The sequence below is a fragment of the Rhinolophus sinicus genome, linkage group LG03 (assembly GCF_036562045.2).
Source record: "Rhinolophus sinicus isolate RSC01 linkage group LG03, ASM3656204v1, whole genome shotgun sequence".
In the NCBI taxonomy this organism is placed as follows: Eukaryota; Metazoa; Chordata; class Mammalia; order Chiroptera; family Rhinolophidae; genus Rhinolophus; species Rhinolophus sinicus.
In genome coordinates, this window is record NC_133753.1 from 7476632 (window position 1) to 7491175 (window position 14544).

Sequence of the window (14544 nt, forward strand, 5' to 3'; positions counted from 1 at the left end):
TTCATCGGGGGCAAAGCTCACACAGACACATGCCCATGTCTCCTTTTAATTTTAACAACATGCTATGTAACAATTCCATTCCAACTACTCCAATTCTGACTCTTGACAGTTTGATCCCCCCTTGCCTTCTACGCCCTTGCCATGCCAGTATGCCATCTACACTGCTATTGAGTGTATCTTCCTAAATACAACACAGCTTCCTTAAAAACCCCTACGACTTCTGGTAATGACATTCAAAAATGTGTCTTACAAAGTCTGCTCTCAACTCAGAAGCACTCTAATAAAGTAGAAAGTAGGCCTGGTTTCACTTCTGCCACTAGTTATATACTATCATTGGTAAGTTGTATCTCTGTGGATTTACCTTAGAATTTACTATATCTCTTCTCTAAGTTGGATGGCAAAGTAGGAATTTAAAAACTATCACACGTTTATAACACTGAAGAGCAGTTTCCAACCGCAGAAAGTTTTTAAACCAATACTCTAAAGAAAGCTCCATCATTTCCCCATGCTAGGCTGTCCACGACCTGATTCTAATTATGACAAATATTTAGGTACTTAGAAATAGCAACACTTTTGTGAAATTAGCATATGATTGCAGGCTGATTATGGCAATACTTGTTTCAAAAATTTAGGCATCCAACTTAACCAAAATATACACTCTGAAATATCAAAAACTACTTTGGTACAGTACTTAAAAAGTGAACTCAAATAGCGCACCTCTCTATGGTATTTAAACTGCAGATTAGTGGCCATAAATCCTAACTATGATCAATCTTTGGGTACCATGTTTCCCCAAAAATAAGACCAGGTCTTATATTAATTTTTGCTCCAAAAGATGCATTAGGGCTTATGTTCAGGGGATGACATCCTGAAAAATCATGCTAAGGCTTATTTTCCGGTGAGGTCTTATTTTCGGGGAAACATGTTATGTTATTATTGATAACTATTTCAAGTTAGTGAGGAAAGTTTGGAATACTCACATGGCTTTAGTAATACATAGTAAAATCCAAATTCCAGATGCAATGATATTTCCAAGTATTTAAGAATTACAGAGCTATTTCAAAATGTAAAAAAAAATGAAGAACACTATTTTCAGAACCACATTTAAACATGACACAAATCCCAAAAGCCATACACAAAAACAGACTTGCCTACATAAAAATACTCCAACCTTTATATAGCAAAAATACTTCATAAACAAAGTTGAAGCAAACGATAAGTGAGGAAAAGACACACAACTGATGTCAGAACAATATTCTTAATCCATATAGAGTTCTTAAATCGCCAAAAAAAAGTTTCACTGCAAATCAGGGAAGCAAATTAAGACAACCATTTTCTGCCACACTGGAGGAAAAGATGACGGACATCTAATAAAAACTAAAGACATTATAAACCTCCAATGTTGGCAATGGTGTAAGAAAATGAGCACTCTTAACCATCACAATGCAAGTGAACTTGGTACATCATTTTAAAAAGCAATATTCATCGAAATTAAAAATGCATATATCAATTTTTGAAGTTTATGACTAGCAATTTCACCTCTAGCAATCTATCTTACAGAACTACTAGGACACAGGATTCAAACTGAAGGTCCTGAAGTTGCAAGACATATCCTATTTAATTCACATTTTAATATATAAAATATTACATAAAAATCCAAACGTCCAGTATGTATTTACAAGAAGCGGAGTACAGCATTAGGAATAGAGACAGTGGAAATGTAATGGCTCTGTTCGATGGCAGAGGGATAGTGGATGGGGGGGGTGGGTTCACACAGTGTGGGGGATATAAAAGATAAACGTCTAAGTATTATTTTGTCTTGTGTACCTGAAACTAATAAAAAAAAAATCTAAATGTCCGGCCATTCCCAGGGTAAGGATACAATGGATTAGAAGACAGGCCAAGCATAGTACAGCTACAAATCTGTACAGCGACAACAAGCTTGAAATGAGCAGTCCCTATCCCAGGGTTATCCCCCATCCAGGGGGCATGCTTGGAATTTGCAAATAAATACCTCTCTTGACCCTGTACGTTCAGGAATTTGACCCTTTTCATAGAACTCATACAAAAAGATATCCCAGGTTGTTCACTGCATAATTACAGGAGATTCTTATAACGTCATGCTATGTGATATAAAAAGAATGAGGCAGGTATTACATGCAGTTGCATGGAAAGATGCACACAATGTCAGGTGAAAAGCTGCAGAATATAATTATGATAATAGCTAGTATTTATGGAAACCCCAACATATTCCAGGTAGCATAGGAAGCACTTCTTGACATTATTCCCAATTGCTCCTAACAACTCTACTAATTCTCTCCATTTCACAGATGAAGAAACTAAAGAGAAAAAAAGTTCACCTAAGTTCCCTGCGCCAGGATACGAACCCAGGTATCTGACTATGATCGTAACCGGTATGTACAGAGGCTGAAGTGCCTCTACACATCTTTCACAATAGAACGCCTTATATCTTTAAAAATTATTTGTGCATCATGTTTCTATGTGCATAGAAACACACCAAGCAGAACTGAGATTAGAGGAGATTCGCTTTGTATTTCATGAAGTTTTGTTTCAACTTGTTAAAATTATTCTTAGAAATAAGTATGAATGATGTCATACAAGTCAAAAATCTTCTAATGCTACTATTCACCACTAAATTAAGTTAGAGTTTGGAAGCTAAAACCACCCCCTAAGATCATTCCCTGGCAGAAAGGGACACCAAACAAATGTTCAATTTAAAACAATAAGTAGCTTTTTGATTATTAACTAAAAACCCAGTTTATGCTAATCAAAACACATTATTTTAAAGATGTGAATTAAAACAAGAGTTTAAAAACAGATTTTTCAGTGCAATACTCTGTGATTAGAAATAGCAAAGACAAAGCAAATCATGCTTTATTTATTGCTCCAGAAAACTGTTAAGGCATCCAAAGCTATCAAACTTTGTCAATCCAATTTTCCTAAAAACACCTTTTTCTCATTTAACTTATTTTTGCCAAAAAGTACAGCATAATAAATACTTAGGTTAAAATTTACCGAACTCTTATATGTGTATGAAAGACAATGCTAAATTAAAATCAGGACTACAAAGACATCCTCTGTTCTCAGTGAATCTCAAAATCTTGTCGGGGATTCAGGTCCTTAAACACAGAACAGCAAAGTAAAAAGTTAAGAGAGAAGCGCACTCTAAATGCCTGGAAGGGAGGGGGAAAAGTGCAGTCTAGGCAGATAACACAAGGAATCGCCAATGGTGTTTTCCGGAATAGTTAATGTTTAATGGCTTTGCATCCCAATTTGAACAAAGCTAATACTATTACTGTGTTTCCCCGAAAATAAGACCTAGCTGGACCATCAGCTCTAATGAGTCTTCTGGAGCAAAAATTAATATAAGACCCTATCTTATTTTACTATAACACCCACTATAATATAATGCAAGACATAATATTACATATTGTAATATATTATATTGTATATATAATATACAATATGTATATTGTATATACATAATGTAATATATCATAAATGTAATGTAATATAACATAATATATAATACCGGGTCTTAATTTTTGCTCCAAAAGAGGCATTAGAGCTGATTATCCAGCTAAGTCTTATTTTCAGAGAAACATGGTAATATATCCCTGCCTCCTTATATTGGGCATTTGGTATATGTTGTGGCCCATTATATTAACAGGATCAAATGCCTCAAAATGTATACCTACCAGCCAACAGAAAAAAAAACACTTTATCATTTCTTTGTAGTTTTAGTCAGTCAAGTTAAAAATGAAAGCTGAACTTGATATTCATAGTTTTCTTTGGAAGCATTCAGATAAATCACAATAACTTATTTAATGTAACAATTCACCACTGTATAATTTCCTGTTTAATGGCCTTCAACTTAAAACATAATGTGCCCATTCAGATAAAGCAGGAAAAAAGGACACTGGACAGAAAAGGAATAAGTGATCTTTCTAAAGTATGTGAATGTGCATTAAATATTAATTCTTAGCAGAAATAGTACAAATCTCCTTTCACAGTAAGCTTAACTTTTTTAATTTTACTAGTAACTTAAGAGTCAAGCATATACCCAAGACAATGTATTTGCTCCTAAGAAATTATTCTAAGGATGGCTAATTCGCCTGCCATGTGTTCTGTCAGCGGTACTAAATATATTTAGAACCTAACCAAATTCTTAAAATATGTATTCCAGGTGGATCATCCAGCCAATATTTAGAGCAGAGGCTCAAACACAAACGAACTAATAGTTTATGCTCAAGAGAAATACGTCTTGATAAATCCCAATGCCAAACTTTGGAAATGCAAGATTGATTATTCAGGGAAAGGGTACTCAGCATTCAATTATAACAATGTCCAAGCTAGTTTTCCTTACTTCCTAAGGGCACTTTCAACTGTTCTCCTGTCTCTCTCTCAAGAGGGGCTAGAAGTAGTAACAAAACCAGCCAAACCACGCACTCCTGTATCAATTTGCCAAATACACTTGAAAATGAAGGAAATGTGAATAAAATTGAGAATCTGAAAAAGTATAAAAATTTATCAGAAAGCAATAGCCAAAAATATATTAAATCACAGTATTATAACTCCAGAAAATGCAATTTAGATGTTTCTGATGACCAAAATTGACAGGAACACTATTCTTAACCCAAAGACTACCATAAAATGCAAGAAGCTAGTTTTTGGACAAAATATAAAGAAAATACGAATTTGAAAGACAATTCTGTATGACAAAGAAGATACCAAAAAAACACACAAAAAACAAAAAGCCTACTTGTTTTCTTTTCCCAACCCTTAAATTTCCACAAATGAGAATGCTATATACCATTTTGCAAACCTGCAATCCAAAGATGAAGAAACAAACACCTTCCACAGAAGGCAGTGGTCACAAAATGAGGTCTGTAACTGGTAAATCTGTGCATGGCTTTAGATAAATGAGACACTCACTAAAAAGATGACATACTAAGATCTTAGGTTCTATAGAATATTATACTTTATGTATACTATGTTACCAGTAAAAAATTTGAGATTCAAATGTTCTACATACAAAAAACTTGATACTGAAAATTAATTCTACTGAAGACATGTAAACAGACTCCCCCCGGGCTGATCAGTTTCCAACAAGGTGCACAGGAGATGATAGTACAGTACTAGAATGAGAATTGAACATGGAACCCAGAGATGAATGAATTAAAGCCCAATCTACACCTCAGCACCATTTAATACCCTGGACAAGTGACTACTCTGAGCCTCAATTTAACCAAAGCTAAAGAGCACTAAATGGCTCCTGCAATTCTGTTTTGTGAATCATAAACTGAGATTGTGTGATTATTTAAAAGCTGCTGAATAATCAAAACAATGAATAAATGGAATGAAACACATGCTTCCCACCCCACAAAAATGAGAAATAGCTAAGAATCCAAATGGCCTCATTTTGCCTGAAAACAGTTTTTATAAACTTGCCTAGATGCAAGAGAAGTTGACATTTAACTATAATGTTAACTTAAAGGTGGCTTAGTTACCAAGAAATGGGATGTTCTGATGAATCAAACAAGAACATTTTAAAAGTTGTGTTATTAAGCTGAGAGGCTTTTGCCTAAGGGGCAGAGGGAGTTTATCAGGGACTAGAACTGAAATCAACTCATACATTTACTCGACTCAAACACCTTCCCACCCAACTTCTCCATGAAAAAGCGTGAACTGAAAACATGCTTCAAAACCATAATCAACATCTACTAAGTAGTAAGCAATTCATGACAAGATCTCTAAATCCTAAAATCTGGCTATCAAAATCTGTCAAGAGTTAGAAGTTATCTTCCCTAAAGGTTATTAGTATCTCATGCATTGCTTTTCACTGACAACAACAAATAATTTTTAAATCATGTGCGTCCTTTCCTCTAGACTGTGATAAAAAACCACCATAGATGTAGCACTGACACCACCACTGGAAACAGTAGCTTGGGGCAGCTGTTAGCTGTCACTATACAGCAGCAGTTCTCAAACTTTTTGGTCTCAGGACCCTTTCATAACTCTTAAAATTTATTAATGATCAGGGCGGCCAGTTGACTCAGTTGGTGTTATGGGCACAGTGCCCATAACACCAACATCACCGGTTCGATTCCCACATGGGCCAGTGAGCTGCGTCCTCCACAACTAAAGTGAAAACAACTTGACTTGGAGCTGATGGGTCCTGGAAAAACACTGTTCCCCAATATTCACCAATAAAAATTAAAAAAAAAAAATTTACTGAGGACCCCCAAAGAGCTTTCATTTATATGCATTACATCTGCCAGTATTTACTGCTTTGGAAATTATAACCGGCAAATTTTTTGAATGTTTATTAATTTAAGTAACAAGAATTCCATTACATGTTAACATAATTTTTTCTAATGTTTTCCAAAACAAAAATTTAGTGAGAAACATGGCACTGTTTCACGTTTTTGCAAATCTTATTCTAGCATAATCAAAAACAGCTGGACTCCCATGTGTGCTTCTGTGTTCAAGCCCTTTCAGTAAGTTGTTTTTGGTAGACACATATGAAGAAAACCTGGCATCATACCATTGTAACTAGAAAAGAGCACGCTAAAGGCCTTTTCAAATAATTGTAGATGTTCTCCTCTGATACTCCACCAAAACTCCACAAGTGGTAATTTCATTAAGATTAATTACACTATGAAAGTTGCAACTGGATCAATAAACGCTTTGCACACTTGCACTGACATCCATTGGTCTGTCTTGCACTTCAAATGTACCTTTTACCCATGGATGATTTTATTTCATTGTGATTGGTGATTTGGAAAATGTGGGTCCACTGAATTATACATATCTTCCAAATGTTCACACATTATTATACACTATCAAAAAGACTATATTCATGGGGTGGCCGGTTAGATCAGTTGGTTAGAGTGTGGTGCTGGTAGCACCAAGGTTGCCGGTTCGATCCCGACATGGGCCACTGTGAGTTGCGCCCTCCTAAAAAAACAAAAACAAACAAAAAAAGACTATATTCATTAATATTACCATAAATCTAATTAGAAATTTTTTTAATTGTTGGGAAGCTGTCAAGCTTTCCCAAATTCTAATTTTTGCTTGAAAGCTCACATTTTATCATTGACTATAAATACTGTATTTTCCTTAAAGAGACAGGTTCACTTCATTTTCAAGTAAATGCTAAATAGTCAAGTATGAATATCCCGTTCCTCACTTGTTATTTCAGGTAAATATAGAGGCCCATGAGAAAAGCACTAGTTTAGCTCACTAATCAATCATACATGTGCTCTTCTCAAAACCACCGTTCTACTTTTTAGTACACAGCTTTATGTGTACTTCCCATTTTATCACAGCATATTTATAAGACTAAATCAAGGGTCAAGATTTAATAAAATTAACAGTTTACTGCTTCCTCAAGGACTTTAACTCGGTGTGTAGTGAAAAAACACGACGGCTACTAATACAATACGGCGCCTTTGCCTTGATTCCTCAGAAGGCATGAGCAGCATCAGCCGTAATAGCTTTTGCAACACCAGTGTAAGCGTCAACAGAGTAAAAAACACCTAACTTCTCAATATTGTTATGAAAATAGTTTGGCTTTTATGTACTCCCAGAGAGGATTTCAGCCCACTCTCTACCCCCAGGCTTCCAAAGATCACCCTCCAAACCACTGCTACACAATATTACTAGCCACCAATGGGTCCCAGTTCTACCTGTGATGACTACATGAAATTACTCCAAGTCCCTCTTTTTTATGACAGCCCCACAAATATTTGGGAGAACACCTACTGTCTCTCCCAACTCTTGCTAAATGTCTCTTCCAGTAACTCCAACAACCAACCATCTATGCTGCATGAATGCTAGGTCACTGATACTGGTTACTCTCCCTAAAGTCTTTTTATTACAAGTGTGATAGCCAGAACTGAGCTGATGCAAATAATGACCGGACCAGCACAGAGTAGGGCAGAAATCGGAATACAGTTTCCATACGTTATACTCTGTATTAATCTCAACAAAGAGATTTTGCTTGGCAATATCTGGAGACATTTTTGATTGTCACTAGTGGGGAAATGGGGGATGGGGCTTCTGAAATCCACCAAGTAGAGGTCAGGGATACTGTTAAACACCCTAGAATACACAGGACAGCTCCATGCAAGGAATCATTCAGCCAAAATGTCAATTGTACCTATGTGAGAAACTCTCTTAATGAATCCTAAGAATATCCATCAAAATTTTTGGAAGGTTTGATCACCATGGCTCATATGAACCTTTCAAAATTACATATGCAACTACATATAATTCCTAGACAAAGTATGGACACTTGTTCACAATGTTTTGTAGCGACTTAAACTTTAACAATCTATTTTGATTCAATCCATTCTGACATCTCATCAATGGTCTAAGCCTCAATCCTACCCACCCATCCACCCAAATTTAACAGGACAGACATACCAAAAATGAAAAGTGTAAGACAAACCAGTGTAGCTTGGAAATCACAATTCAAAACATCAAAGAAACAAAATTTAATGACAGTGTAACACCAGAACAGGAAAAAGCAAATTAATGAGGAAAAAGGCCAAGGCAGGCTCTGGTCTTTTTGTTGCTTAATTTTAAAGGACAATAGTACACTTGGGGTTAAAAATGAGAGGGATAGCTAATGAAAAACTAGCCATATTGTTCACATTTCAAGAAACACATTCGAAAAGCAATATCCATGTATAAATCTACTGTTTTGATTGTCTTCCATTTTATGCAGTTGAATTACTGTCAAAAAATTTAAAGCACTTAGGTCTTCAAAGAAAATGTATACCTCCTTCTCTCCAAGAAAGTTTGGAAAAAGTAGATATAAAAGGACTTTTAATTTCTACAAAAAAAAGACAAATTATTACTTATTTACTCATTAAAGTTTTTAGGCATACATTTCCTATCACTGATCAATTTTTAATACAAACAAGATTATAAACAAGAGAAGTCCATTTTCTAAAGCAGCAATAAAATGTGACCTAACACGAAAACATCACATGGCATCACTGCAAACATTTTAATTGCTGCTGAACTGAAAAATACCACAAAAATCTTGCTTAGACTCGGCTCTCCTAGAGCCTCTTTTCACCGTTCCATGAAAAATGAATCAATTAACAAGGATCTTGCAGATTCTAAAATCTGAGGTCTATATATTTAATTAAAGCAAATATTCTCATTACAGAAATAATATGTTTATGGGCTTTTCAACAAAATGACAGGAGTGGGTGAGAAGGAGTGTGAAATTCCTTTTTAAAATACTGTGTACAATGCAATACATGTCTTTAAAGCCTGTGTCAACGTTACAGCCTCACCAGTAAAGAGACATACACACATACACACATATGTACACTTGTATATAAATATAAATACAATCGTAAAACTATAATCGGTGATAGGTGCAGAAAAGAAATTATCTTTACTTAAAAATATAAATAGACCTGAGGTGGCACATTAGGTATCTAGAAACCATAAAACCTTTATTTTGCATTCAAGTAAAACTTCGAGTGTCAATTACATGCTTCTTTTGGGGGCTTCAAAGAAGAAAACTTAGTCCCTTGTCTCAAAGGGTCACTCTTACTCTCGATCTTCAAAAATGAAAGAATTGCAGTCTCACTATTTAGGCCTCAACACTGCTGTACAAACGCAGAAAATAAGCTGTAATCTTTCTATTCCAACAATGAGTTCTCAAATCACATCTCATTCTTTCATTGAAAAAGATACACTTTTTAAAATCCCTAGAAGGGGGGAAAAGAGTGTAAGAGCAGGTCTAGTAAGACGGACTAGCCCGATGTAATTTTACTAACAATTGTCACCTCAATAAATTTAATTAAAAAAAAAAAAGATGGACTAGCCCGAAGTCTACAGTAAGAAAAACAGTGCCCCTGGAAGGAGGAGGAAGCAGGGCTGCAATCCGGCCATCCCACCAAAACAAAACCAGGCGAGCGACCAGGACCCGACACGTTCCGGAGAGCACCCCGGAAAGCGCCCCTTTCCTGGCGGGGGAAAGGCTGGGAGGCCTGAGGCGAGGCAGGAGGGTCTCAAACAGCGGGGCTCAACGTTCAAAAGGGGGCTTCTCACTGGTGCTCAAAAAAGCTCCGACGTGGAAACGGGTTAACACTGGCGCACGATCTGCGCATCTTACAAACGGGAAGAAGAGAAGGACGCGGCGGAGGGAGACCGGGAACAGAGCCGCGAAAGGAGCCCGGGAGGCGCGCAGGGCGAGACAGAAGCCCGTGCGCAGACCCCGCGAGGGGCGGCTTCCCGCTCCGCCACACACTGTTTTGTTTCTGTTTTTCAGACGGGGCGAAAAAGCGGGAGCAGGCGAACAAGAGGTTCCTCGGGCTCTTCCGGAAGGGGAAGGCCCCCGGCCCGAAGGCTGCCGAAGCCAGGAAGGGGTGGGGGAAGTGGGAACGGGGCACAAGGGGAAGTGCGGCGGCGACTGGGTGAAGAAACAGGAAGAGCCCCAGTGCCGCCTGCCTCCCCCACGGGGCAAGGGCCTGACTCGCCCGCCACCCCCTCCCCCCCCTCCGACGCCCCCGAGGCCCCGCCGGCGTGCTGAGGAAAACAGAATACAAATCACTTACAACGGCATCGTCTCCTGCGCCGGCACCGCCCAGTCACTTCCCCCCCGCAACCGCCGCCGCTGCCGCCCTGGGCATGATCCACTGAGGCGGGAGGGAGGGGGGCCTGCTTCAGCCCTGGGTCCAACCCCACTCCCGCACCCGCCGCTTTAAGCGCTTCTCCTCCTTCCCCTTCGTCCTAACATGGCGCCCGAGCGCTACCACAGCAACGTTCTAGAACCGGTGACGCCGCCACGCACGCCGTGCGCGCGCCTGCGTAGAGGCCGCTGGCGCCGCGAAGCCTCACGGGAAGGGTAGTTCGAGAAGCGGCCCGAGGCCTGGCAATTTCCGCCCCAATCCCGTCACGCTTCGGTGCGGGGTGTCATGCGCTTGCTGGGAGCGGTGCCGGAGGCTCCGGGTGGCAGGTCGTCTGTCCAGCGGGGACGCGCTTGTCGCCAACGGAGCGACGCGGCCCGGATGGCGCGAGGAAGAACTCGGAGAGGGCCCCAGATTGCGAGGCGCCGCTTCCGGCGCACTGTGAGGTTCCGCAGTTCGGAGGGAAACGAGTCCCAAGGCCCGAAGGCGCAGAGATGTTTTTAGGACCCCACCTTCCCCACTAGACTGAGTTTCCCCGAGACGGAGCTGTTCGGCTGTCTCGTCCACTGACGTACGCTGGCGCTCAACAAGTGTTTGTTGAATGAGTAAATCCGCAGGGTGGGACTGATGACAGCGAATTCTGGAACACGGGTTAATTTCAGTTTAATAGATGGTGCTCTACAACTTACTGGTAAAGACGTCTTTCAGTAGAAATTTAGATGGCAGTAACCACTGGGATTTTAGCCAAGGCTGTTTTCGACCATTTTCCAGCCCTAATTTACCTGGGGCGGCACCTGGGAGTCTTCCCCACCCCCACCCCCGCAGGAGTCGGGTGCCTGAGACAGTCTCGACTCCGATGTCCCTTTACTCTTCGGATTAGAGAGACCGATAGTCCTGCGCTCTTCGAATTAGCGCGTTCTAACGTGTCACACGGAAGGTGAATGGAAGGGAGCGGCGGGAAAGAAAGAAATATGGGAAAGCTAAAGTTCTAAATTCTTTAAATATACTAATGTGCACTTGTAAAGCCTCTGGAAATTTGACAAAGGATTTGTTTTCTCCCCCCAGAACATCTAGCGGGCCTAACGTTGTAGGATTAATGGCTCAGTGGGAAAAACAGGATTTAAACCTTAGTTGTCCAATACGGTAGCCATTCGTCACATGGGGCTTTTGAGCACTTGAAGCTAGTCCATTGAAGATGTAATCTAAGTGCAAAATACATAGATTTCAGTGATCTTAGTATGAATAAAAGAATGTGAAATACCTCATTGATGATATTTTAGGTTGTGTTTTGGATATGTTGCATTAAAGAAAATATAAAAATTAACTTCACCTGTCTCTTTTTTCATTTTTTTAAGTGTGGCTACTGAAAAATTCTAAATTATATATGTGACTCTCATTTCTGTTGAACAGCCCTGATCTGGAGACAGACTTGTATTTGATTCTCAATTCTTGCACTTACTCCTTACCCTCTTGTCATCAAGGTGACTTTGGTTAGGGGCCCATTAGCAGACCTGTCCTTAAAAGTTTGAAAATCTGAGATCCAGAGACATGAGTAAAATGTTAAGGAACTAAAGAATATTTAGTACCTGGAATGTGCCAGGTACCATATTGCTTGCTGAAGATGATTAAAAGGAACTACATTTGCAGATGGAGTCAAGGTAGATTTCCAAGCTTTTCCTGGGCCAACAGGGTGGAGTCGTCCCCGTTGGTAGTGAGAGTGTCCCTGCTTGAGCGGCAACTTTAAAAATGTCTTGATAGAAAAGTTAAGATTTGATACGTGGACAAGAGGACAACAGCCTATCAGGTAGAGGGGAACAATTAAAAAAAAACAAAAAGGAAAGGTGCTGAGTTGAGGGTTTACCTTCCATTATGAAAAATACAGTCAAGATCTCTGACCCACTTTGACCTTAAGTTCTGCGGGGGTGGGGGCAGATGATAAGGTATATTCAGAAGCTGGAATTACAGATTGTGATAAGAACCATGAATAAAATAAATCAGGTGGTAGAATTATGGGGACGTCAACTTTAGATAAGGGTGGTCCGAGGAGAAGTCTCAGAAGTGCTGACCTCTGAGCTGAGAATTGAGGCCACTCTGAGAGATTTGGGCTTTGTCTTTTTGTGAATGGGGAAGCCATTGAAAGTTTTAAAGGAGAATGAGATTACATTTATGTTTTTTGAAAGATCACTCAGAGGATAGGGAATGAATTTAAACTGGGAGAGAGTTTGATGTTTTTGGGTAGGTGAGGTGGATCTTGCCACGGTTCAGGTAAATGATGAAGCCTGAAATAAAGACGTAAAGAAGGGACCAATTTGAGATATTTAGGCGATGCATTTAATCCTGGTCGTTAGAGGTGACGGAGTGGAAGAAGACAAAAATGATTACACAGGTTCTACAGAGGGTAACAATCAATGGCGCTCCCAGTAAATAAAATAAGAAACAGGAAGATAACTGGGTGAGTGGATGAGATCTTGGGGGTAGTTTGATATGGGTTTTGGCAGTGCTTGTGAGACCTTCAGAAATGTCTACCAGGCCATTGAAAACATGCTTCAGGAGCCAATGAGAAGTCAGGACTGGAGATAGAGGTTATAAACTCTGAAAGCAAGATCCGTGTTTTGGACTCATGTCAGTTCTGGAAGGGCCTTACATACCCAGCCACTACCATCTAATCCAACTCAACTTTCACACACGAGTAATAAGCTAGGTGTTCACATATTCCCAACGTTTAGGACCCGATTAAGGATAAACTTGAGCCAAGAAAAGTGGAGGGTGAGATCAAGCCAATTACCAGGATGCTGGTTAAGACAATACCTGTATGTTAGCTTTTCCTTGCTTGACCTCAGAGCCCCGACCCACTCCCTCCACTGCTACTGCCCCTGCCTGCAGCCGTCACCCAACCCACCACTTGTTTCCACCAGCTGCTAAGAATGAGGAAGATATTTTCAACCAGTATCTTCAGTATCACTCAGATTGCATTTTTCACATAACAATGTCATAAACAATGGGAAGAATTCCAAAGCTGGTTCACTTACGTCCACAGTACATTCGCATCAAAAAAATATTTTTGAGAGCACAACCTCTTCACATGCTTAGAATTACGTGGATTGGGTTTCAGTGTCATTTAGGTGGTAACAATTGGAGATACTGTGTGATACGGAGATTTTGATCCCAATAAAAAAGTACAATGATTCATTTGGCTATGAATGGTGCATACTTAAAAAAAATTTTTGAAACCAGATTTGTGAGTCACTAAAGTAAAAATAATAAGCACTTTCATCCAATGAGTACTGTACCCTTGAGCTGTCCTTTCATTGCATTCGCATTCCCCTTTTAGATGTTTGTTAGTTTATTTACAACAATGTGTCTTCTAACATTTGCATGAAAGAAAGACGCACCATAATATGTTAAGCACTGACCCGAACCTGGGCATCCTCTAGTCAGTCACGAGCAGTCCTCCAAGAGGCTCAGGCCAAAACAACCAACCAGTATCCTGGATTTCTTCCTGGCCCTCGCTACCCACATCAAACCTATGACCGAGTCCCATTGATTCCACCTCCAAAATCCATCTGAAATTCATCCCCTTCTCTCCATCTCCTCTGTCACCACCCCAGGCACAGCCACTCTTTTCTTAGACCACTGCCGTTGCCTCGGTACTGTTCTCCCACTTCCATTCGTACTTTTCTCCAGCCCACTCTCCATCCAGTGGCGGGACTTTTATTGTGCACTAGATTTTATCACTTCCCTGCATTGAAACTCAGCTTTATGGCTTCCCACTGTTCTTACAAAAGGTTTGACCATCAAGTTTGCGAACTCCTCCTAGAAAAAGTGCTGCATACCTCATTGCTGAATATCACTACGGTCACCTTTG

The 14544-nt window shown here is 39.7% G+C and overlaps 1 protein-coding gene across 2 annotated transcripts in view; it reads right to left on the reverse strand.

Annotated features, from left to right (window-relative positions):
- PAPOLA (poly(A) polymerase alpha) overlaps positions 1–10834 on the reverse strand; it is a 61810-nt gene extending 50976 nt beyond the window's left edge. For both annotated transcript variants that reach the window (XM_074326967.1, XM_074326966.1), the window contains exon 1: positions 10608–10834. In XM_074326967.1, coding sequence (XP_074183068.1) covers positions 10608–10615 — 8 coding nt within the window. In that variant the 5' untranslated portion in view covers positions 10616–10834. The remainder of the gene's footprint in view (positions 1–10607) is intronic.
- Positions 10835–14544: the final 3710 nt, after the last annotated feature.